The sequence below is a fragment of the Phyllobates terribilis genome, unplaced genomic scaffold (assembly GCF_046119375.1).
Source record: "Phyllobates terribilis strain yellow unplaced genomic scaffold, ASM4611937v1 Scaffold_9__5_contigs__length_417890890, whole genome shotgun sequence".
NCBI lineage: Eukaryota > Metazoa > Chordata > Amphibia > Anura > Dendrobatidae > Phyllobates > Phyllobates terribilis.
In genome coordinates, this window is record NW_027362769.1 from 138,058,425 (window position 1) to 138,086,344 (window position 27,920).

Genomic DNA, 27,920 nt, shown 5'->3' on the forward strand with positions numbered 1-27,920 from the left:
CACTGATTCCGCCATGTCGTATTTTCTACACGAAATTCACAGATCGCAGAAACGTAACCCTATTTAGTAGCGTGAGCATGATTAGAAACCATGTAAGGATTTCACATGTAATGTATCTATCTTTTGTAAGGTTAATTTTACCCGATCTCTGGGCTAGTCCCAAATTCGGGTATGGATGGCATGCACTTGATTTTACAAGTATATAAACTGTATGTACATATTGTAAGTAGCACATTTTAGTGAATGTATAATGCTATAAATAGCCCAAAAATTGAAAATAATAATTAAAAAAAAAATGTTAGGATTTCTATATTGCTTGCCGTATAAAACGTTTTGGAAACATTTTACAATGTGTAAATATGGAAATGTATAATTCACTGTAAATTATTTGCAAAATGCTTTAGTATTTAGAGAAGAAAAAAAAAAATGCATTGTTATGATAATAAAATAGTAGTTTCTAAAATATTAAAGGAGTGTTTCATTATTGTGTGTGGGTGTAATATATGCAAACACATCTCAATCTTTATAGAACATGTGCTCATTTTGGGGCACTAAATCTCAGTTTTAGCCATAATTTATTGATATCTTGTAAATCTAATGGTAGCCACTAGAGGGCACACTATTAGAACGCTAGTTAGAATGTCTTCGATGAGAGATCATACAGGAATCTATATTTATAGTATGAAAATTAGCTCTTCTAGACTTTCGACTGTCCCTTCAGCCCCCCCCCCCCCCTAAAAAGTCCAACCCATTAAAAATCCCCGAAACACCACTAGTGATATCAGCCAATCCAGAGACATTCACGTGGTTCAGAGGTCTTTGAATATGGTCAGGTGAGCAGCAACCTTAACAAGGGGTAATCCACCTCTAGTGGGAGATCTAAGTCTAGATTTATGCCAGGTTGCATGCAGTAATAGATATCACACGACTGTACTATGATAATTACTTAATAATGTTGTCAACCTTGCAAATATCGATAAGCGTGACATCCCCAACTCTTTTTGCCTCCTGAAGATGCAGTAATTGGAGTTCGATTATCCCTTTAAAGTGTTATCCCCAAGTGGGCAAGTTTTGCCTTTCATAGGATACGTGATAACATAGCAATTGCCAGGAGTCTAACCACAAGGGAAACCCCAACGGATCCTATGAACAGTGCTCCGATTAGATGGAGAAATGGTCCATTCTTACATTTTTAAGTACCTGCTTCAGGGGATTCACGTGGAGCCCAGGAGTCGAGTGAATGATTCATTAAATAGAATCATAGAATGTTAGAAGGGACCTCCAATGTCCTCGTGTCCAACCCCCTGCTCAATGAAGGCTTCACTAAACCATCTCAGACAGATGTCTGTCCAGTCTCTGTGTGAAGACTTCCATTGAAGGAGAACTCACCACTAGGGATGAGAAGACCCATGGAAGTTTGGGTTCTGGTACCAGAACCAATTCCGGGAGAATTCAGTGTTCAGCACCAGACACTGTGTCCGGTATGAACACCGAACTTTTAAGTTCCTGTTCGCTCATCTCTACCCACCACCTCTCGTGGCAGCCTGTTCCAGGTAATATATAATACCAGTACAAAATTATTTTTGCCGAGAGGCATTAGATCAAATGTATGATTTTTGGAGGTGCGGTCCATGCTCCTTTTTTTGCATTGGATATTCTTTCCCCTTTCTTGAACCAGCACTCCTCCCATTTGGCACAGGTGATTTTAATTAGCAGGAGACTGCAAAGAGGGTCTAGCCTATTTTTGCTCTCATTTGAGAGCTTGAGGAAGGCGAGTCACAATGCTCCTTTCTTGTGGTGTTGGTGCAGTGTGTCGGCCATTGTTGCTGTGGTTTTGTGCTTGTGGGGCGGCGTGGCCTGGAGTCATGGGGACTCGGTCTTGCAGCATGGGTGCTGTGAGGCACTGGGCCACCCGCCCTGCTGGTGCATTGTCGCTGTGCATGGTCCGCTCCCGTTCAGGTAGGAAATGTTAGGACCCACTACGAGGTTTGCCGTGACGTGGCAGTGGGCTTCATACAGTCTGATCAGAATGTTAAACGAAGAACCTCATGTTCAGTTATATATATTTTTGCCGAGAGGCATTAGATCAAATGTATGATTTTTGTAGGTGCAGTCCATGCTCCTTTTTTGGCATTACATCAGTATTTGCAAGCCAAAATCAGGAGTGGAACAAATACCAATATGTGAATGTGGCCTTAGCCTGTGTATAGTACAGCAGCACAAACATTTAAAGGGAACAGGTCATTAGATTCATTCTGGCCGAATCACATGCAACACGACTGCATGAATTAGTAGGACTGCACGATTGTAAAACAGGTATGTTTTACTCTGAAATGTTTCAGAAATCAGTTTGAAGAGCGAGCTGGTGACAACAGGGATATGCCGGACTAATCAAATGCGTCCAGCCCTGCCTGCATCGCTTCAGTTGATTCACAAGTCTCTACCTATGTACGTAGATATTGAAGACCTGTCAATCAACAGTAGCAGGGCAGGGATTCTTTATGTTAGTCAGGTCTCTTCTTATGGTCCCCATTTATTTTTATTTGTTTTTTTTTTAAACTGGCCCCAATTGATCAAAGAAAGTTTATCAGAATTCTAGTGCAAATTGTACAGAATTGTGCAAAAATTGTGACTCTTGGCATTTTTACGTTAGTTTCGCACAGATCTGTCAAAATGGGTGGAGCGGGGACGTGAGTAAATATAAGACAACTCTGTACTCAAAAAAGGAATGAAGTGTAGTAAAAGTTTATTTATGCAATAAAAAAATATCCAGAGAACTCCACAATTATGAAAATTTCAGCCCTGAATCCCACCAGAGCTATACTTCCTTTCGTTTTTACAGCCACCCCAGCAATCCACACCATTCTGATGAAGGCCCATATTCAGGGCCAAAAAGTTAATAATTCTGGAGTTATCTCTGGATATGTTGGATTGCATGAATAAAACATTACTTTACTTCATACCTTTTGAGTGAAGAGTCTTCATATATTTACTATTACGGGTTGGAACCACACTCTAACACCAACTCATCAACACTGAATGACGTATATCATCACCTACTAGAAATTTTACTCCAGTCACTGACTAGGGTAATATTTCTGGCGTTGCGAACAGAAGTGCATGCCACTCATCAGAATCATTAAGAAGTGTATGGCAAGAAAATTGCAGGTCTTCGTGAATCGGGTCGTATGTTTTCTCTGAATTACTGCAGTGTTTCCGAGTAGAACATAACTGGCAACAATCATGCAGACAGACTGATTCATGCAGCCCCGAACTACGTCAGTGTCAGGTTCCCATTACCCAAGTAGGGCCAAGCTGCAGACGAACAAATTTGTGTGATCCGACAAAACATTGGATCATGCTTGAACCAATGTTATTTTATGGCGTCGTGCACATGTCCGACCCCATAGACCACGCTGTATGCCTAAGTTTGCTCTGATATTTGGGTCGCACTCGACCATGCAAGTCAATGAGTGGGAAAAAAAAAAACGAGACTGCACTCAGATGACATCTGAGCGTCAGCCTGAATGGCTCAGTCGAGAGAATCTATGGCCATATAGTCCAGTTTCAGAAGGGAGTGGTTTAAAAAAAAATGATAATCTTGAAATAATGAATGCTAAGAGTTTATAAAAAGTTGTTTTTAAATTCACTAGCTTTATTTATACAAATGGTGCTAACAAATAAAATAACTAATAAAATAGGTGTTTGATTGCACAAGTACAAATGCATGTATGATTCTTGCAAAAGAACAATCAAAAGTTTAAAAAGAGTAACCAATGGAAATAAAGAGAAGAAAAACAAAAAAAAGTATGAAGAGTCACATTATATAGCACAATATGGCAAGAAATGTACAGAAAAGCAAAAAATTGGTTATATCAAAAGCCATGAGTGTGAAGCGTTCCTACTAGTCTGGAAATTGTAAAAAGTTTCTTTTTTCTTAATATGTTGTTAGGCAAGTAAGAGATCAGGTTTTCTTAAAGAACAAGTTCTCAAAACTCTACAGGTGGCAAGCAGCGCCCCTAACACACCCTAGATGCGGGCACTCTGTGCTGACGTACGGTGCTTCTGTTCGGCTTGCTGACAACCAATATGGCCACCACAAGGTTCATCAACCAACTTCGATCATTTTCACACACAAAAAAAAAAAAAAAAAAGGCCAGTGGACTTTATTTTTTTGGTTCGGTAAAAATGCATTCAGATTCTGCTAGAAAAAAAAAGTATATTCATTTCTTAATTCATTACATTGAAATTTGTGCATCAGTCTGTTAATACATGCTCAAGTTGGGGGGAAAAAAAAAACATAGAAAAAACTCAGAAGAAAGACAGCAATTTCCCTTCTATGTGATAACTACATTGGTTGCATATTATTACAAGCAGGCACTTTTTATGCTTAAAATAGAATATTGGCTTTTATATGCTCATCACTGGAAGAAAACCAGATCTTCAAAGGTTGACTTTTTTTTTTTTTTTTTTTTTTTTTTTTATTACAGTGACCCCCTGCGTCCTAGTATACAAATACAAAATAAGTTAATGCATTAGGCTTCAGCACTTATATGTAATTGGCTTGATTGGTAAAACAGAGCTACTAAAAATTATACAACAGATACACTTGGTTCCTTCCTTGTAGAATTCACATGTTGGGTTTTGTGTGGACGTTCTTCATGGAAATTCAGATGGACATGGTGCACTGCAAAAACTGCAAGAACAAGGAAAAACGTCTTAGGAATAGAAGAATCGGGAAGAAAAAAAATAAAAGAAGCTGGTCATTAAAAGGAGTCAATAGTAGTTTATGGGTGGTCAGTCCAAAAGTATAGCCTGAAATATGCCAAATCAGGCCGGCCAGGATAGCTGGATGTGTGAAATTGGGCTAAGGACACAGTCAGATGGACAGAGATTGGAACGCAATTCGGACTGCCTGGCGGTTCTCCTGACCCGAGCCTGACAACTGCATAGAAATACATGAAGCGGTCACGCTCGTTGGGAGAGCCGCTGGCCAGTCCGTGCACAGCAATCCAATTTATATGGCCATCTGACTGCGCCCTATGGGTCACTAATTAACCCCTTCGCTGTCTGGATAAATTATAATACTATTGGCAAAAAAGTTTAATAAAAAATATAATACAAATACCCATATATTATACACCCTCACACACATGTACTATTTTATAGTAACTTGTCACATAGGTGCCTTCATGCAATATTGTATAAAAACAGCACGGACCAAGAATATCTGCAAGTCAGATGCAGTTAAACCTAAATCCGGACATTTTTGACTGTCAAGAATGTTTAAAGAATCACTCAGGCACTTTTTTTTTCCTTTTTAAGCTCTGCAGTGGTATCACTAATGCATGTGCCCAGCATCTAAGAAAATAAAATGGCCACCATCATCTGCTCTCCCCGTTCCACCTTATTATGACCGCACGACAGAGCCAACGAAGTCTATCCAAAAGATCCTAGCCAAGGGTCCTAGCCAAGGGTCCTAGCCAAGGGTCCTAGCCAAGGGTCCTAGCCAAGGGTCCTAGCCAAGGGTCCTAGCCAAGGGTCCTAGCCAGCATTCAAATACAGTTGAATGTGTGATGCCGGGTGGGCATCGAGGGCTAAATATAATCACTCTGCGGGCTAGAGTCTGACATATGTAATCTATACGAACTGCTGCATTACGAGAACATTGCTGGGTCAGAGGGATATAAAGTTTCACTGAGAGGATACTTACATCATCATACATAAAGTTCACAATGCCTTGTTGCATGCTGTCCCTTCGCCGAAAGGTCTCTGTGTGAACAAGAACAAAGGAAAAAGGTCATTTTTGCAGGAGGTGTGTTAAGTAACTGAAACCAGGTGCTGCTATACTAATCGCCTATATATAGGACTGCCTTTAAAAATCAATTTAGGCCCAAAATTCTGTGTCGATTTCATGACATTTGCAATCATTGGCTTGCTTTTACACCACTGCTGATATTAAAAAGGTCTTCCCTACTGTATATAGCGATAACATATTGCTACGATATTAGGGGGAAGCGGGGGGCCTGACTTGAGACAACACTGATCCTGAGGAAGAAGGAAATGCAGTGCTGGTGTAGGGTTGGGTCTCAAAAATAGGACTCCCTGACATTAAAGAGGTTGTCCACTACTGTTACATTGTCCTACGGATAGGGCATCAATGTAAAAGTAGTGAACAAACTCTAAGTGTTCATTTCCCGATCATCACCTCTGCAGGTGAAATTGCACGGAGCCAATTTTATGCACTGACCCTCACTAGTAGAGGAGGGTCTCGAACTGGGTGCTAATACTAAAGACATTGCATTTCTCGAACAGAAGTCCCCATTAATATTTTACCAACTAGTTCTCTGAATAAATCAATGGTCACCTGTTAAAGCTCGGAGCTTGACGCAGCACGCAACATAGTCATCGAAGAATATCCTGCCATTCCTACTGTAGCGCTTCACTATAGCAGTCAGGGTTGATGGGTTTAGTCGGTATCCTGAAAGAAAGTTACAGACACTCTGAAATCTAGAAGCCATGACATTGATCTATAGTGAAGCTCAGGGTCGGGGGTCCGTGTACAAAGTATAAAGATATGTGGATCTTATTGTAATTTTCTCTGAAAGGAAAGGGGTTATCCAGAATTATTTCATTTATCGTTCATGGGGCTAAAAACAGAGGCGGGTGGTTGCTAACTGCCTGTCTGTTGTGCCCAGCATCAGGTCAGATAGATTACGGACCACTCCTGACAGTAATTATGCTGCGTCACGTCAACAGAGCAGCTCTTCCTCTTCCAGGCTGTTTTGTTGACAGAGCGTGACTGCTGATGTCATGCTGTCAACAGAGCAGAAGCGATGCAGCTGCTCTGTCGATGCAAAGCGATTGCTGATGTCACGCCCTGTCAACAGAGCAGATCGGAAGAGAAGGAGCTGCTCTGTTGACCCAGCGTCACCGGAAGCCTTAGAATCGCCAGTAGGGGCAGTCGACCGCTCTGAGTCGGCAGAGACTGGCGCCAGACACAAGCGGCAGGTAATCAGCAACTACATGCCTGTAAGTTCTTAAGCATATAAGAGAAAAGTAAACAGTAGTCCTGGATTGCCCCTTTAGGTTTTAGCATTGAAGATATTAATGTCCGTGCCACTTACCCATAGACAGAACGGCCTGGTTCATCTCATGAGGCTCCACGCTGCCACTTCGGTCACGATCAACTGCACAGAAGGTTTGTTTCCAGGCGTTCAATGCCGCCCACAGCTCTTTGAACTCATTGAATCCCATTTTGCAAGTATGGTCGACCTGGTTATCACTTTGTAAAGGAGTTCATCAGAATTTTCAACATACCTCCAGTAGAAAAAGGAATACGCATAGATCTGAAGTCCTTGCCCTCCAGAGCTCAGCTGCAGATTAATCTGTCCTCCTATTTCACTAATGGCAAGTTGTGATCATTATCTGCCATGTTACAGACACAGGAGACCTGCATCCCGGTTACCTTTCCTGATAAATCCTTCTATAGGAGGTAACCCTCGTGGAAAACTTAGCACAGCACAGTTATACCATGCTACTGTATACACACTTTAGAAGGATGCCATTATACTGCATGTATGCCGTACACATGGGGACCTATTTAGCTTGGTTGCCACAATCTTTGCTGATGCATATGCCACAAATTGTTTAGAAGCACCATGTAAGAAAAAGACCTTTCCTGATGGCTCACAATACAAAAAAAAAAAACATACAAGAACATTGCCACATCAATGGAAATGCTGCTGTAATCACAGGACTAGTAACTATGAATACACATCTTGTACAGTAATGTTCTGTTCACCTTTGAAATTAAATCATTTTAGCTACATTACAGTTATATGAAAAGATTAATAGGGGTGCCCAAACTTTAAGCTTAAAGTTTTATCAAAATTGGTGTTTTTGCAACAGCTATTTCAGTTTGATATATGTAATAACTGTTGGACACAGTAATGTTTCTGCCTTGAAATGAGGTTTATTGTACTAACAGAAAATGTGCAATCTGCATTCAAACAAAATTTGACAGGTGCATAAGTATGGGCACCCCACCAGAAAAGTGACATTAACCCCTTAAGCCCCGGAGCATTTTTTCGTTTTTGCATTTTCGTTTTTGCTCCCCTTGTTCCCAGAGCCATAGCGTTTTTATTTTTTGGTCAATATGGCCATGTGAGGGCTTATTTTTTGCGGGACGAGTTGTACTTTTCAACGCCATTACTAGTTTTATCATATCCTGTACGGGAAAACGGGAAAAAAATTCCAAGTGCGGTAAAATTGCAAAAAAAGTGCAATACCACAGTTGTTTTTTATTTATTTTTTTTACCATGTTCACTGAATGCTAAAACTGACCTGCCCTTCTTATTCTACAGGTCATTACGAGTTCATAGACACCAAACATGTATAGGTTCTTTTATATTTAAGTGGTGAAAAAAAATTCCAAAATTTGGTAAAAAAAAAAAATAAAAAAATAGCGCCATTTTCTAAGACTCGTAGCGTCTCCATTTTTCGTGATATGGGGCTGGTTGATGGCTTATTTTTTGCGTGCCAGGCTGACGTTTTTATTGATAACATTTGGGGTAGATCCGATGTTTTGATCGCCCGTTATTGCAATTTTGCGGCGACCAAAAAACGTAATTCTGGCGTTTAGAATTTTTTTCTCGCTACGCTGTTTACCGATCAGAATAATTCTTTTTTTATATTGATAGATCGGGCGATTCTGAACGCGGCGATACCAAATATGTGTATGTGTTTTTTTTTTTTTATATATTTTATTTTGAATGGGGCGAAAGGGGAGTGATTTAAACTTTTATATTTTTTTATTTTTTTTTATATTTTTAAAAACTTTTTTTTTTTACTTTTTGCATGCTTCTATAGTCTCCATAGGAGACTAGAAGCAGCAACTATCCGATCGCCTCTGCTACATACAGGGGACGAGCAGGTCCCCTGCATGCAGCAGAAATGGTCCTGTGCTATGAGCGCCGACCACTAGGTGGCGCTCATAGCGACAAGATCATGACAACCACAGGCGTCTGCTGCAGACCCTGGGTTGTCATGCACGCCCATTGGCGACCCGCGATCACGTGACGGGGTCGCCGGTGGGCGGGGCTTATGACGCGCTACCCGGAAGCGCGCGTTAAATGCTGCTGTCGGAGATTGACAGCAGCATTTAAACTGGTTAACAACCGCGGGTGGATCGCGATTCCACCCGCGGCTGTTGCGGGCACATGTCAGCTGTAAGAATCAGCTGACATGTGCTCCGTTCAGTGAGGGCTCAGCGCAGCAGCCCTCACTGAACGGGGGGTACGCAAATATGCGTACTAATACGTCCCCGGTAAGTAAGGGGTTAATATTTAGTAGATCCTCCTTTTGCAAAAATAACAGCCTCTAGTCGCTTCCTGTAGCTTTTAATGATTTCCTGATCCTGGATGAAGGTATTTTTGACCATTCCTCTTTACAAAACAATTCCAGTTCAGTTAAGTTTGATGGTCGCCGAGCATGGACAGCCCTCTTCAAATGATCCCACAGATGTTCAATGATATTCAGGTCTGGGGACTGGGATGGCCATTCCAGAACATTGTAATTGTTCCTCTGCATGAATGCATGAGTAGATTTGGAGCGGTGTTTTTGATCATTGTCTTGCTGAAAGATCCATCCCCTGCGTAACTTCAACTTTGTCACTGATTCTTGAACATTATTGTCAAGAATCTGCTGATACTGAGTGGAATCCATGCATCCCTCAACTTTAACAAGATTCCCAGTGCCGGCATTGGCCACACAGCCCCAAAGCATGATGGAACGTCCACCAAATTTTACTGTGGGTAGCAAGTGTTTTTCTTGGAATGCTGTGTCTTTTTGTTGCCATGCATAACGCCTTTTTGTATTACCAAACAACTCAATCTTGGTTTCATCAGTCCACAGGACCTTCTTCCAAAGAGAAATTGGCTTCTCCAAATGTGCTTTTGCATACCTCAGCCGACTGTTTGTGGCGTGCTTGCAGAAACTGCTTCTTTCGCATCACTCTCCCATACAGCTTCTCCTTGTGCAAAGTGCGTTGTATAGTTGACCGATGCACAGTGACACCATCTGCAGCAAGTTGATGCTGCAGCTCTCTGGAGGTGGTCTGAGGATTGTTCTTGACTGATCTCACCATTCTTCTTCTCTGCCTTTCTGATGTTTTTATTGGCCTGCCACTTCTGGCCTTAACAAGAACTGTCCATGTGTTCTTCCATTTCCTTACTATGTTCCTCACAGTGGAAACTGACAGGTTAAATCTCTGAGACAGCTTTTTGTATCCTTCCCCTGAACAACTATGCTGAATAATCTTTGCTTTCTGATCATTTGACAGTTGTTTTGAGGAGCCCATGATGCCACTCTTCAGAGGAGATTCAAACAGGAGAACAACTTGCAAGTGGCCACTTTAAGTAGCTTTTCTCATGATTGCATACACCTGGCTATGAAGTTCAAAGCTCAATGAGGTTACAAAACCAAAAAAAGTGCTTTAGTAAGTCAGTAAAAAGTAGGTAGGAGTATTTAAAACAAGAAAATGATAAGGGTGCCCATACTTATGCACCTGTCAAATTTTGTTTGAATGCAGATTGCACATTTTCTGTTAGTACAATAAACCTCATTTCAAGGCAGAAACATTACTGTGTCCAACAGTTATTACATATATCAAACTGAAATAGCTGTTGCAAAAACACCAATTTTGATAAAACATTAAGCATAAGATTAATAGGGGTGCCGAAACTTTTTCATATAACTGTATATATTCATCTGCTCCTGGCACCAGCAAGGAGGAAGTAAAGTGCTGCAGTCATTTAAAAGGGTATCTGTCACCAGGTTTTTGTTACCTCATTTAAGAGCAGCATGATGTAGGGGCAGAGATCCTGATTCCAGTGATGTATCACTTTACTGTGTGCTGCAGTTTTAATAAAAATCAGTTTTCTCTACTGCAGATCTAGCAGTTCTCTAAATGCTGAGCTCTGTATAACCCCGCCCACACCACTGATTGGCAGCCTTCTACCTATTCACACAAAGCAGCCAATCAGCGGTGGAGGCGGGGTTGGACTACCAGGCAGAAGGCCAAAACTTCTAGTGATGATCTCTTGTTGAGAAAACCGTGATTATATAAAAACTACACTAAGCAGTTCAGTAAGTGACCTATTGCTGGAATCAGGATCTCTGCCCCTACATTATGCTGCTCTCATGTTTGGTAAGAAAAACCCGATGAAAAATAAATTCTCTTCAAGTCTTTCAACCTTTTTCCCCATATGGAAAAAAAAATAAAATAAAATTGAATCTAATCAAAGAACTGCATTATGCTAGGTTTAAACTAAACCTATTTAAAGAAGAAAAAGGAAAAAAAAAGCCACCACACTATTGTAGATTTGACTTGTACTTCACCCAACGTAATGCATTAACACTTACGGATATTTTTTTTTTTTTTTGCTACAGCGCTCAATGTTCCTCAAAGGTTCAGTCACTCACAGGCCTCTCGGCGGAGCAATAAACATTTTTCAAAAGTTTTGCAAATAAATCTGCAATATGAGATTTGTGGCAGCAGATCAGAAATGCTCATTAAAGGAATCCTTACTTTTTATTTCCATCCCCTGCCAATACCAAGCCTTTGAAATTATAATGGCAAGAATGAAACAGATAAACGTAAAGAACTTTCATGTGTCACTTTTAACTTTGTGTAACATTTTGCTTTTTCCAAAGGATACGTCCAACATGGAAATCATAATCCGACACGTTTCTAGGCTGAAGGCTAAAAGAAAACGAAAAAACAAAAAAAACATTTTAACATTTCTTTTGTATTCAAGTTAAAAAGGGGTTTGTCAGCACAAAATGACGGTTCTAACAAAGCACAGCACCTTATAGGGGACATAGATCTAGTTGGATACACAGCTCTGGCAAAAATTAAGAGACCACTGCAAAATTTTCATTCTCTCTGATTTTTCTCTTTATAGGTACAGTACAGACCAAAAGTTTGGACACACCTTCTCATTTAAAGATTTTTCTGTATTTTCCTGACTATGAAAATTGTACATTCACACTGATGGCATCAAAACTATGAATTAACACATGTGGAATTATATACTTAACAAAAAAGTGTGAAACAACTGAAAATATGTCTTATATTCTAGGTTCTTCAAACTAACCACCTTTTGCTTTGATGACTGCTTTGCATACTCTTGATGAGCTTCAAGTGGTAGTGACCGGAAATGGTTTTCACTTCACAGGTGTGCCCTGTCAGGTTTGTAAGTGGCATTTCTTGCCTTATAAATGGGGTTGGGACCATCAGTTGTGTTGTGCAGAAGTCAGGTGGATGCACAGCTGATAGTCCTACTGAATAGACTGTTAGAATTTGTATTATGGCAACAAAAAAGCAGCTAAGTAAAGAAAAACGAGTGGCCATCATTACTTTAAGAAATGAGGGTCAGTCTGAAAAATTGGGCAAACTTTGAAAGTGTCCCCAAGTGCAGTTGCAAAAACCATCAAGCGCTACAAAGAAACTGGCTCACATGAGGACCGCCCCAGGAAAGGAAGACCAAGAGTCACCTCTGCTTCTGAGGATAAGTTTATCCGAGTCACCAGCCTCAGAAATCGCAGGTTAACAGCAGCTCAGATTAGAGACCATGTCAATGCCACACAGAGTTCTAGCAGCAGACACATCTCTACAACAACTGTTAAGAGGAGACTTTGTGCAGCAGGCCTTCATGGTAAAATAGCTGCTAGGAAACCACTGCTAAGGACAGGCAACAAGCAGAAGAGACTTGTTTGGGCTAAAGAACACAAGGAATGGACATTAGACCAGTGGAAATCTGTGCTTTGGTCTGATGGGTCCAAATTTGAGATCTTTGGTTCCAACCACCGTGTCTTTGTGCGACGCAGAAAAGGTGAACGGATGGACTCTACATGCCTGGTTCCCACCGTGAAGCATGGAGGAGGAGGTGTGATGGTGTGGGGGTGCTTTGCTGGTGACACTGTTGGGGATTTATTCAAAATTGAAGGCATACTGAACCAGCATGGCTACCACAGCATCTTGCAGCGGCATGCTATTCCATCCGGTTTGCGTTTAGTTGGACCATCATTTATTTTTCAACAGGACAATGACCCCAAACACACCTCCAGGCTGTGTAAGGGCTAGTTGACCAAGAAGGAGAGTGATGGGGTGCTACGCCAGATGACCTGGCCTCCACAGTCACCAGACCTGGACTCAATTGAGATGGTTTGGGGTGAGCTGGACCGCAGAGTGAAGGCAAAAGGGCCAACAAGTGCTAAGCATCTCTGGGAACTCCTTCAAGATTGTTGGAAGACCATTTCCGGTGACTACCTCTTGAAGCTCATCAAGAGAATGCCAAGAGTGTGCAAAGCAGTCATCAAAGCAAAAGGTGACTACTTTGAAGAACCTAGAATATAAGACATTTTTAGTTGTTTCACACTTTTTTGTTAAGTATATAATTCCACATGTGTTAATTCATAGTTTTGATTCCTTCAGTGTGAATGTACAATTTTCATAGTCATGAAAATACAGAAAAATCTTTAAATGAGGGGTGTCAAAAACATACAGTACAGACCAAAAGTTTTGAGTAAAATGTACATTGTTGTTTTATTCTATAAACTACTGACATGTCTCTGAAATTCAAAGCTAAGTTTTATATTTATTTGCAGCAAATGAGAAATCGTCAAAATACTAAAAAAGAAACAGCGCTTTCAGACCTCAAATAATGCAAAGAAAACAAGTTCTTATTCATTTAGAAACAACAATACTCGTGTTTTAACTCGGGAAGAGTTCAGAAATCAATATTTGGTGGAATAACCATGATTTTTAATCCCAGCTTTCATGCGTCTTGGCTGCTTTCCACCAGTCTTTCACACTGCTTTTGGGTGACCTTATGCCACTCCTGGCACAAAAATGTAAGCAGTTCTTTGTTTGATGGCTTGTGACTATCCATCTTCCTCTTGATTACGTTCCAGAGGTTTTCAATGGGGTTCAGGTCTGGAGATTGGGCTGGCCATGGCAGGGTCTTGATGTGGTGCTCCTTCATCCACACATTGATTGACCTAGCTGTGTGGCATGGGGCATTGTCCTGCTGGAAAAACCAGTCCTCAGAGATGGGGACCATTGCCTCAGCAGAAGGAAGCAAGTGTTTTTCAAGGATAACCTTGTATGTGGTTTGATTCATACATCCTTCACAAAGATTAACCTGCCCAATTCCAGCCTTGTTGAAGCATCCCCAGATCATCACTGATCCTCCACCAAATTTCACAGTGGGTGCAAGACACTGTGGCTTGTATGCCTCTCCAGTTCTCCGTCTAACCATTAGACGACCAGGTGTTGGGCAAAGCTGAAAATTAGACTCATCAGAGAAGATTACCTTACTCCAGTCATCTATGGTCCAAGCCTTATGGTCTTTGGCAAACTTCAGCCTGGCTCTCCTTTGCTTCTCATTGATGAAAGGCTTTTTTCTAGCTTTACATGACTTGAGGCTTCTAGGAGCCTGTTACCAACTGTTCTTGCCGTGCACTTCACCCCAGCTGCCATTTGCCATTCCTTTTATAGGTCACTTGATGTCATCCTGTGGTTGCTGAGTGACATTCGAATAAGATGGCGGTCATCCCGGTCAGTGGAGAGTCGCTTTCGCCCTCTGCCGGTCTGTAGCTTTGTTGTCCTCGATGTCTGCTGCTTGACCTTGTTGTAATGGACTGCCATCTTCTAAATTTTAAGGATGGAGGCAACATGACGCTCACTGTATCCCTCTGCTAGTAAAGCCAGAATTGAGCCCTTCTTTTCCACACTCAAGACTTTTCTTTTCAACTCCTTTGGCATGGTTAAAAGTTTCCATTCAAATTACTTTTGGGCTACTCCTAGAACTTGTTTTGCCATCCAGCATGTCCTATTGTAAGAGGATTGTGAAGACCACAGCAGTGTTTTTTATACTTTCCCTCATTACATAAGATTTGGTTCAGGTGATCACCTAATCAGAAGCACATTAAGTAGAATGAGGTGGACTGTGGTTGGAATTCAACTGACACTGGAATGGAATGGCTGTCAGACATGTAGAGATGGGGATTGTTAGAAAACTGTGCAGTGGTCTCTTAATTTCTGCCAGAGCTGTATAATATATATTTTTTGTTAGGTCTATCAGACTTGTCTTGTTTTAATCCATTACTATGACGGCCCAAAATCTCTCTTTTGCTCCCCACACCAATGAGCATTGGGTGTCGGTTGTCTGCCATCTTGGAGATCCTCCATGGTATTTACTTTACAGTCAACTTTATGACCGATCAGTGTATATATTACACACAAATATATGTGTGTATCCATACTATGCACAGTATGCAAAGGTTTCCCCTCCCAGCCCTGGACAATATGGAGGCAGCAAAATGCGTCGTGCGCCAATGAGCCATGGAACTCCATGTGCAGAGATGCTCTGTGAGGTGTTGTATAAAGCTTTATCCACAACTATGATGTAACTTTCCACTATTTCTGTACAGAGTCCACTTAACTCTTAACATACTAGAAAACTTTCACACAAAACCTGCAAAAAAAATCATGGCCATCCCACCCATCCAAAACAAGTAATATGTCCAGGAACTGTCCCAATTGTCATGTTCTGTAACTTGCCATCCACCCTTTTCAAACAGCGCCATCTGTGTTTTGAACACTCTGCATAGCATTTAATGGGCGTTTTGTGGTTGCAAAATCAATAAAAGAAGTGCAATAATCACATTGATCTTTACTACAATTATAGATTTTAGGAGGTGCCATGACAGGTTACAGGTTGGAGTCATTCATTACAAGCAACTCGTGCACAGAGCAAGCGCACACGGCTTACAAGAAGTGCTCTATATATAGGATGGCGCTTCCCTAGACGATCACACCTCCAACCTAGGGAGATAAGCTCCGGCATGTTCCAGCATTACATTAATGGTTAACCATGATGCAAGTCGCGGGGACAGAATATATAGCACCATGTGCAACTAACCACAGCACCTTCCCCAACAGACAAACGATCCCTTCTTCTTTGCTGATCGGTAGTTGTTTAATAGTCTCCTTACACATACAGAACGCTCGGTGCGCACTGGCTGCCATTGTTCTCAGCAGCACACGTCCTGTTTAGGCAGAATGATACGCTGCAGAGAAAGATTATTTTTTGTGCAGCACAAAAGAATTTCACTTGACAAGTGAGCATTTCGCTCGTTCGAGTGATCAGCCGCCTGTGTGAACTGCACCTATATTGTGTGACCACAGCTCCTGACCCCACATCTCCTGTGCACCGCACACTAATTATTGCCGAGAATTAATTAATCATTAATCATACTGGCTTTAACACTTAGGCTGTGTGCCCACTATGCGTTTTTTAAGTGCTTCCGCAGCGGCAATTCCACTGCAGAAATGCTTAAAAAACGCTTGTTAGAAGGCCTGCCATGTTCCCCAATGATAATCCGCATGTGCCGTGTACATGCTGCGGAAATTTCCGCTGCGGATTATCATTGTGGATTCTCATTGCGGAAAAATCCGCAGCACTAAATCATTTTGCAGAAGCGCTGCATTTTCGCCGCCATTGACTTGCATTGGAACGCATGGATTCCGCATCACTGTATATGTAGATGCGCATTCCATGCGTTTCAATGTGCGGATGGTACCCGGGTTTGGAGAAGAGGAGACTCTCCTCCGGACCCGGGTACCATAGAACCTGTGAAAAAAATAAATATTATACATACCTTCTGATGGCCCCCGGTGTCCTCGTCTTGGCTTGCCGGCAGCTTGCGGTAGATTAAAAGACCTGCGATGATGTAATTTAGTCATGTGACTGGTCACGCAACCGCTGACGTCGGCAGGTCCTTTAGTCTACCGCGAGCTGCCGGCAAGCAGAGACAAGGACATCGGGGGCCATCAGACGGTAAGTATTTATTTATTCTTTACCATTCTTTTACGGTCACACTATATAAATCCATGCCGGTTGCATGGATTTATATAGTGTGACTAAGTTCCCAAGCACTTTCCAAGTGATGCTAAAAATCGCTTGGAAAGCGCTCGACAACCCGCATGCGGAAATGCATGTGAAGAACGCTTCACATCCGCATGTCCCTGGCAGGAAAAACGCATGTACAATCCGCATGTACAATCCGCATGTACAATCCGCATGTACAATCCGCATGTACAATCCGCATGTACAATCCGCATGTACAATCCGCATGTACAATCCGCATGTACAATCCGCATGTACAATCCGCATGTACAATCCGCATGTACAATCCGCATGTACAATCCGCATGTACAATCCGCATGTACAATCCGCATGTACAATCCGCATGTACAATCCGCATGTACAATCCGCATGTACAATCCGCATGTACAATCCGCATGTACAATCCGCATGTACAATCCGCATGTACAATCCGCATGTACAATCCGCATGTGTTTTTTTCTGCCAGGGAGATGCAGAAACGATCAGGAAAAAATCCAGAGCATTTCTGCATCGTGGGCACATAGCCTAATAATGCTAGTTTTATTGTTAGAACATGCAATATAGGAGTCGGGCGCCAAATCCCACGTTTTCCTTTACAGAAAAAAAATAAATAAATAAAATTCTGTCTGCAGACACCACTAGGGGGAGCCAACAAGACAGATCACCAAATTCAATGAAAAATCATTTCAAAGTGCCCCCTTCGGCCCAATGTGCTGGTCATAGCCTAACAGTCAATGTGCCCTCGATGCAGAAATGCTCAGGATTTTTCCTGAGCGTTTCTGCATCTCCCTGGCAGAAAAAAACGCATGCGGATTGTACATGCGTTTTCCTGCCAGGGACATGCGGAAGTGGAGCGTTCTTCACATGCATTTCCGCATGCGGGTTGACAAGCGCTTTCCAAGCGATTTTAGCATCACTTGGAAAGTGCTTGACAACTTGGTCACACTATATAAATCCATGCAAGCAGCATGGATTTATATAGTGTGACCCAAGAGAATGTCAAAAAATAAATAAATATATACTTACCCTCCGATGGCCCTCGCCGCCTTGCTTCGCTTGGTCCCGGCTGCCAGCAACAGTAGAGTGAAGGACCTGCAGACGTCAGTGCAGGTCCTTCATTCCATCGTGAAGTGCCGGGAAGCAAGGAGGAGCGCAGCGCGGGCCGCCAGAAGGTAAATATACATTTATTTATTTTATTCTTTTTTTACAGCTTTTTTAATGGTACCTGGGTGTGGATGAGACTCTCCTCTCCACCCGGGTACCATCCGCACATTAGAACGCGCCAATTACGCAAGTACAGATGCAGTCTTGCGGAATTGGCGTGTTATAATGCAAGTCAATGGCGGCGATTCCGCAAAATAGGTAGTGCTACGGTTTTTTCCGCAATGATAATCCACAGCAGAAATTTCCGCAGCATGTGCACAGCACATGCAGATTGTCATTGGGGAACATGGCAGACCTTCTACCATGCGTTTTTTTAAGCATTTCTGCAGTGTTTTTGCCGCTGCGGAAACGCTTAAAAAACGCATCGTGGGCACACAGCCTAAAAGAGTTTCCCACTGCAAAGATATTGATGTCCCATCATTGGGACAGGCCATTAATATCAGATCAGTGCGGGAAGTAACACCTCCGCTCAGTCACTCCGCTTAATGGCCAATCGCAGGAACTGCAGATCAGCTGTACTTATTTGAATAGAAGCTAATCTTCAGTACCAAAGAACAGCCGCAGTGAGATCGGTGGTTTTCCACTTCGTACATGGAGCCGCTAACAGCCGATGGGTATTGGTGCTCTGTATAGGTAACCCCCCACCCCACAGTAGATCTCATCTTGATGACTTATCCAAAAAGGATAGCTTATCAATATCTGTGCACTGGAAAATCACTACTTTAAATTGGACAATAGTGACAGGTGGAGCGCATGCTGGGAAGTTAGGGAAAGGAAGTTCCAGCACGTGCAGTGCCGACAGAAACTGATGAAGAACTATCCCGCATCTGAAAAGGGTGGATAGCAAGTTACAGAACATGATGATGGGGGTCAGTTCCTGGACATATTACTTGGTTTGATGGGCAACCATAACATTTTTTTGCAGGTTTTATATGAAAGGGCAGGTACACCTTAGGCCAAGTTTTTTTTTTTTTTTTTTTTAAGTGGATTTTGTAGAGAAATAGAATGTTAGAGTTGGAGGGGACCTCCATGGTTATAGTGTCCAACCTCCTGCTCAATGCAGGATTCACTAAACCATCTCAGACAGATGTCTGTCCAGCCTCTGTGTGAAGACGTCCATTGGAGGAGAACTCACCACCTCTCGTGGCAGCCTGTTCCACTCATTGATCACCCTCACTGTCAAAAAGATTTTTCTAATATCTAATCTGTATCTTCTCCCTTTTAGTTTCATTCCATTGCTTCTCGTGTTTCCATGTGCAAATGAGAATAAAGCTGATCCCTCTACACTGTGACAGCCCTTCAGATATTTGTAGACAGCTATTAAGTCTCCTCTCAGACTTCTCTTTTGCAAGTTAAACATTCCCAGATCCTCTTACTGTTCTTCATAGGACATTGTTTGCAGACTGGTCACGATTCTGATAGTTCTTTTCTGAACTTGCTCCAGTTTCTTCATGTCTTTTTTTAAAATGTGATGCCCAGAACTGGATACAGTATTCCAGATGAGGTCTGACCGAAGAGTAGTAGAGGGGAATAATTACTTCTCGTGATCTAAACTCTGTTTCTCTTAATACATCCCAGAATTGTATTTGCCTTTTTGCTGCTTCATCACGCTGATGACTCATGTGCAGTCTGTGATCTATTAGTATATTCAAGTCTTTTTCACACATGCTGTTGCTTAGTTCTATTCCTCCCATTCTGCAAATGCTTTTTTTTCTTGCCCAGAAACAATAGTGGAATGTATAAAGCTTTCTCCATACATACAACGCATCGACATACATTGAGCTCCATGGCTCATCAGCACAGGACGCAGTGTGTTTCCTCCATACTGTCCAGAGCCGAGAGGGGAAATATTCACTCAATTTTACCCACTGCACATTCCATGGGAGATATAAATTCAGTACCGACAGTAACGTGTACATTTGACTTACGTGTATAGGTCCCGTGGATACCGGCCTGAGTTAAGCATCTCTGTAGTTCTTCAGCATCTATTTCACCGTCCTGCAAAACAGCAGACATGTAACACACGTACAGAAAGGTTGGTGCCCGCTTATCCTACTGTCTTACATCCAATCCTGTAATTCAGCTTTGTGCAAAACAGTTGTACAAGATTCTTTAACCGCTCCTGGACCACCCACAGACAGTAAATGTTTGGGTGGCCCGGCTCCAACTCTGCAGGGAAATTCTAAAACGTCACTACAACGGAGGCAGCTACATGCTACCGCGGCTGCATGATCGCGAGGGATCCAGCTGTCCGGCAGGCTGAATTTCCCTTGTAACTGAGGATAATATACCAGCCCAAGTTACAGGGAAATACGATGAAAATAAAAATATTTACACTTTAAGACCCTCCCCAACAATGATCTTATGATCTTATATAAAAGCACAATGAGCAAAATGCCAGTAAAAAAAAATATGTTTTTTAATAAAAATATTAATTAACAATAATACAAACATCACTTAAATGCCCAAAAAAAAAAAAAAAAAAGGTACAGCTCTTTAAACCACATGTACAAAAGAACTTTAAAAAGTGCCTGGTCAGGAACTGGTTAAAAACATGTCCGATCTGCTGCAAGGAAAGCTGGCGGCAAACAATTTTGAGATCCAGAAGTCAGACAGACAGACTCCACTGAGCTGATTTACATTCTAGAGTCTAAAGAAAGCTTTTGTGGGATTTTTTTTTTTTTAACTTACCTGTGTGTAAATGGGATAAAGAAAAAAATTCAATTGGGTACTATTAAAAATGCTGCACCGTTTGCCTTCTATAACCTCAGTGATGCGCTGTCTATTGCTGGCTGCAGAATGAGTTAACTGAGAATTCGTCAGCGAGCCAGATATGACAGTCAGAAAAGTTACAAACACTACGTTCATTTTTTTTCTAAGCTCTGTTTTAAGTGATTTATGTCCACAGATTATATTCAAAAAGAGAAAGTCAAACGGTGCAAAAGTTTTAATAAAACTCAATTGCAAAAAATGATTATTTGTTTTGCAGTGATTCTGCACCACTTTCATGAGTAGTCTGCAGTGAAGGCTCCAACAATGACGTGAACAGACATATATTTGTAAAAGATAAAACAGAGCTACGGCCCGGGCAGCGATAGGATTTCCTCATGTAGGAAATGACGATAGTGTCAGACTGATCATTTACCAGAAAGGGAATTTCTATTGCAAAAAAAGCAGAAGAGCAGCAGAAACACAAAAGCTGTGTGTTAAGGTCAGGTCGGTCTCAGCAGGAACTAAAAGAAACTGCCCAAAAGTTTCTACAATGAAAACTTTTTCTGTGCTATGAGGAGATCGGCTCCAAACCTGGAGTAAGGGAAATAAAATGAAATGGGCAGCAGCAGCTGAGCGACGGCAAACCCTGAAGACACCGAGGAAAAACGCCACCTCCAGGCACATACGAAAAAGTTAATGCTATCTGGAAAAGAATTAAATTAAAAAAATAAAAGAGTGTATTTCTGTAATAATTTTTTTTCCCACATTTATTTTTTTTTGTTTAGCACGGTTAGCTGACTATTTTGGATACTATTTTGGGGTACATACTTCAGTATTGCAGCATATGGTAGAACCCGAAAGAGCACCATGATGGCAACAACCGGGGGCTTTCAATGCCGGAAAGGTCGCATTAGGAGATAACACCACTTGGATGACAACAGTGGCATGTAAATGGTTAAAACTGCTGCGATCTGAGCTGTAAGAGGCAGCGGCATGGCACAGCTAAAACTGGTTGCATATGGAGGGAGTTCAGCTCTTGAGCGAGCTCTATACAGCTGCATCCGACATAACATGTAGATCACATTAGGAAGGGGTTAAAGGGAACCCGTCAGTAGGATGATGGTGAACTCTGTAATGCAGGCACTCTTCTAGCGAACACACAGGTGGTGTATGGATCTTACCTGGCCGGCAACTGCTGTGAAGTAGCCCCACATTGGATCGCCTGCAGCATACTGAGGCTGTCCATAGAAGCCGCCATGTACATTGGGTGCCATGGTCTGCCCCATCATTGCCATTTGTGGATTCATGTTTCCGTACGGCTGCAGAGAGGGAGAAAAAAAATATATATTAGTAATTACTCCAACTGATAATCGTCTACGTATCGGCTGCAGCAATTCACTTTTATAGCAGGGAATCCCTCTGATAACCTTTGCACCGAAACCTTTGTGCCATTAACTATTAACTCGCTATCTAACAGGAATATTACAGCCATCATATACTTGTATGTCGATATCTTCAGCTGCGTCTTATCTGGTACTGGGAAAGCCAGGTGACATCCAATATTGCTGCCATTAGTTTCCAAGGAGAACGTCACTCCGGAACATAAAATTTGCTCTGTAATGGACCGACATTGAGGATGCGGCCATGCTGTTATCAAGATTTTCAATCCCAGAGCATCAGCCGTAGTGGTCATCACCCAGCGTTCCCAGAAACACATGAAGAATCAGCATAATAGCTGAAGGACAAATGAGTTCTTTGGAAAAAAAAAAACCACTCACTAGTGCCACCTATTGGAGATTGATACCGTATGTCAGTCTGACCCTTTGGGGTATGTGTAGACTATGCCTAAAAAAGGCAATTCTAGTGCACCGCCCCCCCCCCCCCCCCAACAAAAAACAGCAAAACCGTTTCAGGGAAAAAAAAAAAAAAAAAAAAAGGATCACCAGCTTTTCCTTCTAGCATCTTTGCGTAAAAAAAACTTTGGCAGCTGCACCGTCGGAATTAAGACTTTCTGTGCACATCAAGGCTGTGGAGTTGGCAAGCCAAATCTCCAACTCTTCAATTTCCCTGACTCCCGACTCCACAGCCCGGCCTCACTACTGAGCGTGTACATAAAGTGCTGCACAGATTCATCTCTACTAAAAGCAGAGATCCTTAGATCAGAACAGACATTTATAGGACATTCCATAACTTTCCCAAATTCTTATGAAACATTTTATACCGACTCCACAGCCATGGTGCACATACCCTTAAAGAGCCTTGCAACAGGACTAGCGATATTAGCCAAGCCAGACACCATCTATAGACCGCCGTTTCAGAGTACTTGCCCCTCATCAGTGCAAAGGAGGGGGTTATCCGCTTGATTAAAGACTTCCATGACAAAGAATTGGGAGAGAATACAAGTTATTGCTGTGCGTTAGCGCTAAAGTTCTTGTAAGGAGAAATCGAGTGGGACATCCAGATTACAAGTCAGCAGAGAAGGACGCACGGTGGGCAAGAGTGTGAGGAGCTGGCCTTGTTCTAAAAAGACTATTGGACCAATGAAAGTAGGGCAGAGTCTGCAGCTCTAAGGGATGCAGACTTTTTCCAGCATGGAGCACCGGTTACATCAATCTTATTGCTGTTTTATTAGACATTCGCTTGCTTGTTTCCATTCAGTGACAGTAAGCAGAGGAAGACGTGCTGGTTGGATCTTATGCATACATGAGGCCAGACAGGAGATTGCTAAAAGGTAAATATAAAGTAATCATTCCATTAATATCAGTATCTCATGGGCCTCAAGCCATTGTTCTCCCAGCCACTAGTCCCATTGTGTGGATGGGGATAGTAGGCCCAGAAGAGCCATCTTCACAGGGGGTCTCAAATGCAATCCCAGGTGATGGGCTTCTGGAATATTGTTCATTCTTTAAGCTAAAACCAAATGTTTAAGGGGGAGGGTGTGAACACTTCTGCCCATTCAGGGGGCTGATCCAAGGGAGGGCGGAAGAAGCCATGCGTTTTAGTCAGAGAGTTGGGAGTGACGTCAGGAGAGTATCTAGGCTGAGGTCCTGGAGCCATCGATGGATGGCCTATGGAATTTGGAGATCGAATGCTGGCTAGGCTGGACTCACTTGCTACAATTGTGGGATATGTCGACTGGATTTGATGAACTTTCTTAAAAACTATTGCTGCTCGATACATGGGCTTCGGTCGTGTTCTGTCTGGAGGAGCGTGAACTGTGACTACAGACTATACTGGTGGGAGATACCAAATCTGTGGGCCAACCAAAAGTTGGGAGACCGCGAGTATCGACTGCTACAGGCGCAGTGGACCTACCGATCCCGGGTTGGGAACTTGTGGACTGTTGGCAATGTATTTGGCCATTTTACCTGGAACTGTAAAACAATGGATGTAAGGAATAAAATATTGTTGATTTGTTAACCTGAGTAGGTGATTATTACAACCCACAACCTCAGATATTCAAAGCGGAGAAGGCTGCACGGTGGACGCAGAGAAGGCCGACAGGGCCAGTGTTAGCTCTGTTACTACATCAGTGGCTTGTGTCCTTGTATGCAAGGATATGAGTAAGGCCGGTTTCACACTTCAGACGGTCACAGTCAGAGAACCCACTGCGAGGATCAGCCACGGGTCTAACCAGAACCGCACAGCCTCCTATAGGTCTCTGAGACGGAGGAGCTCAGGTCAGAAGACTCGGAACACGATGCATAATACAGCCTATTACATAAGAGTCGGATCCGACCCGTGAGAACAAACTGTAGTTCTGGCTACGAACCAATAACCGATCGATGGTCCCAATAACATACAATGAAGTACGGCCGCACTGATGACACACGTGCCCAGTATTGATGCCAGTGCGGAGTCTGACTCTTATTACACAGTCGTTGTGGTTTCCTGGATGTCAGTAATATTCTTTCGGGGAAACACTAAAGTGGACAAACTGGTGACAGAGGGTGGGGGAGGGGAGACCAGAACCGGAGAGGCCGAAAATAGCTCCGTTATCAGGAGCAGGTGCCGCTACACAGGAGGGGGAGGGCGTCCATCCTCTAGCTGGAGAGCAGGGCACATGGCATGTGAGAGGGCACGGACTTAAAATGCATCAGCCTTGTCTCAGTATTAGTCCGGGATTACAAGACCGTTCTTCCGGTCAGCGAGTGCAATGGACGTCATACTGACCAACATTAGCCAATGCGCTAGTTCACAATGGGCGGTTTTTCAGATGGATCTACAGTGTGCATGGAAGCACTTGCGGCAGACAATTCTCTGGTCCGAGATGGGAGCTGAAAAAGGACCCAGTCACCTACAGGAACGTCAATGTATGTGTGAACCCTGCCCTAAACTGGGATCTCGTGCAGCTTTTTAGCTCACTCACACTCATCACCACACCGGAATAGTAAGACTATGTTCACACATTGCGGAAACAAATCCGCAACAAATCTACATGCGTTACTTGTAGATTTCCCTCCAATTCATTTACTAACCATTGAATAGGCTGAAATCTGCAAAGAAAATGCACACAAGAATAAGCTGCAGGTTTGAAGTCCATACCACGCTTTCATTTCATGGCAGATTTTTTTTTTTTTTTTTTTTATTCCGCTACATGCCAATGGGATTTTGAAGAACCCATTTACTCGTCTTGTACTGTCAATTGATGCGCATCAGCAATGAAAACACCGCAACGTAGAGCCAAAATGTGTCCATGTGGCCTACATGTGACCGTTGTGTTTTGGTTTGAATTTTCAAGGGCGACACCACACCTTGGCCCAGTCCCAAAATCTCAAGCATGCTCCACCTTTCTAGGCAGAGCTGCTCATGATTGCAGGAAGGGGAGCAGAGTGGACGTCGCACACCTGAGCGCCGGTCTAGTTTATCAATGACACGTGAAAAACTCAATTAACCTGCAGATATGGGATTAATCTGCAGGTTAACAACATTATTAACCTGCCCGGCGCCCACATTGAGACTCCTACTGCAGGGAGGAGATGTACTTTATTCCGGCTGTAATCGTGCCCCGGCACTGACTGACAGCCAGGTCTGATGCGGAGCTGCTGTCAGTCAGTGCTGGGGTGCAGTTACAGCCAAACCTCTTTATATACTGAGTGGTGACTGAACCTGCGCTGCCCCTGTAACTGAAACCCAAACGCTATCGGGACGAATAAAGTTAATCTCTTCCCGGCAGTGGGGGTCAAAGTGACGGCGCCGGGCAGATTCAGATTTCTATTAACCTGCAGGTTAATAGTTTTTTTTTTTTTTTTTTTTTTACTTCACATGACAGGTTCCCTTTAACGCCATGAGCCTCTGAGCTCAATGACTGGTTGCAGCGCTATCGATGTGATGTCAATACTGCAGACAATAACAGACACTGGGAGCAGCGGACGCGGAAAGAAAGAGAAAAGCTCAGTTTGCTAGAAACAAGGGTTTTCCGCAACTGGAGAACTTTTTAAATAGCCGGGCTTTGGCACCACAGACCTAAGAGCAAACCATAATCACTGCTCTAGGCAGTCACTAAGCTCAGCGGTGCGTGCTGGTGACCTGACGTCACTGATCTAGTCACAACACCGGGACCACAGCAGTGTCAGGAAGCCAGCACTGGACTCACGGACAGTAAGTAGATGATGTGTGTTATTTTATGTACTTTAAATAGTTTGGGACTAACTTTACTATAAGTGGACATCCCCTTTAAGAACGTGAAGCACCCTGAATATTTCCCTATAGGAAGATAAGCCGTAAAGCCTCATTCACAAGTCAAAAAATAACGGTATCCGTGTCAGTGTATGGTCCACGTGGCCGTTTTTTTTCTATCCGTGTGCTGAAGGCGTTTGTCACGGACCTATAGGCTTGTATAGGTCTTTTCTATGAGGCTTGCTACGTAGAATCTTATAAGCACCAACTGTCATCTCTCTCAGTAATGTAACAATCTGTCCCCACTGAACACAGATTTTACCCATGGAGAATTTTGAGAATGAAAGATAAGTCCAGGAGGAGAAAGAAGCGTATTTCTCTGATAAGATACATTACAAGAGATTCTTCTTTTCACGTCTGCTATTGACTCATGAAATAAAAGTGTTCTTTTTTTTTTCTGCACCCCTCCAGTCCGAACATCTGCTCTCTACATATAAATCTAGTCGTTAGCCAAGTGGGCGTGGTCCTCAACTCTTATTTATCTATGGTAAAGTAGTCTGAATCCACAGATCACGGCAGGACCAGATGATGTGTGCGAGGCCTCCCAACTATGTCCTGAAAGACGTCAAGGAAGGATCAAGTAGTTAGAATCTTAATACCGATCCTTTTGGATTAAGGGGAGGAAACAAAAAAAGAAAGAAAGATCTTGTGGCCAAACATAGCGCTAATGTGTACGGGGGATTCAGGAGAGATGGAGGTCTGCTGAATGAACGCACATCCGACAACTGTCTCATGTACGGCCAGCTATACACCGGTGTCCCTGGTTTTCCAATCATCCACCTTAGGCCCAGGGGCCGTTTACTGCCCACGGTGACCTTTTATCCGGCCCCCAGGTAAATTTCCCTGGACCGGAGTGCTTGGGCCGGGAGCTGTTTTGATGGTCACTGGCCCTCTAGTTTCTTCTTGCCGAGCACGAGCAGTGTTAACTACTGAGCGCTGAGGAGCGTGCAATGAAAGATTACATCCTGACCCCAGTGCCAGGACGTACTTTGTGGGCGACTTGTACGCCCCTGAAGAATGGTATAAATATCCAAATGGCACTTGGCAAAAAAAAAAAAAGTTCCCCACCCATGACTTCCCATAATGCAAAGCTGAAGAAAGGTCAGTTCTAGCATTCAACCTGCAAATTTTCTTTTTAAATTAAGTGTCCCATATTCCTAACAGAAAGTAAACTAGAATCCAGCAAAAGTGGACTACATCCCATCCTGTGTAATTCTTCCAAAATAAGTCTAGCGACTAGATTTGAGCGGATCAATTCGCAGGACTCCGTTCCATCGGCCAGGTCGATTGTCTCTGGCCGCTGGATGGGAGGGCTCAGGAGTCTCTTACCTTACAGGATCCCCGGCATTGCTTTTGATTTGTCAGGCTGTCACGAGGTTATCATTGTGG

At 42.8% G+C, this 27,920-nt stretch overlaps 1 protein-coding gene across 1 annotated transcript in view; it reads right to left on the bottom strand.

Annotated features, from left to right (window-relative positions):
• Positions 1 to 4,455: 4,455 nt before the first annotated feature.
• The window catches only part of GCA (grancalcin), a 39,842-nt gene continuing 16,377 nt past the window's right edge, over positions 4,456 to 27,920 (bottom strand). The window contains exons 2-8 of the mRNA XM_073647052.1: positions 22,034 to 22,171; positions 20,069 to 20,138; positions 11,721 to 11,764; positions 7,128 to 7,275; positions 6,368 to 6,481; positions 5,714 to 5,772; positions 4,456 to 4,696 (exon numbers count right to left, since the gene is read on the bottom strand). Coding sequence (XP_073503153.1) covers positions 4,670 to 4,696; positions 5,714 to 5,772; positions 6,368 to 6,481; positions 7,128 to 7,275; positions 11,721 to 11,764; positions 20,069 to 20,138; positions 22,034 to 22,171 — 600 coding nt within the window. The 3' untranslated portion in view covers positions 4,456 to 4,669. The remainder of the gene's footprint in view (positions 4,697 to 5,713; positions 5,773 to 6,367; positions 6,482 to 7,127; positions 7,276 to 11,720; positions 11,765 to 20,068; positions 20,139 to 22,033; positions 22,172 to 27,920) is intronic.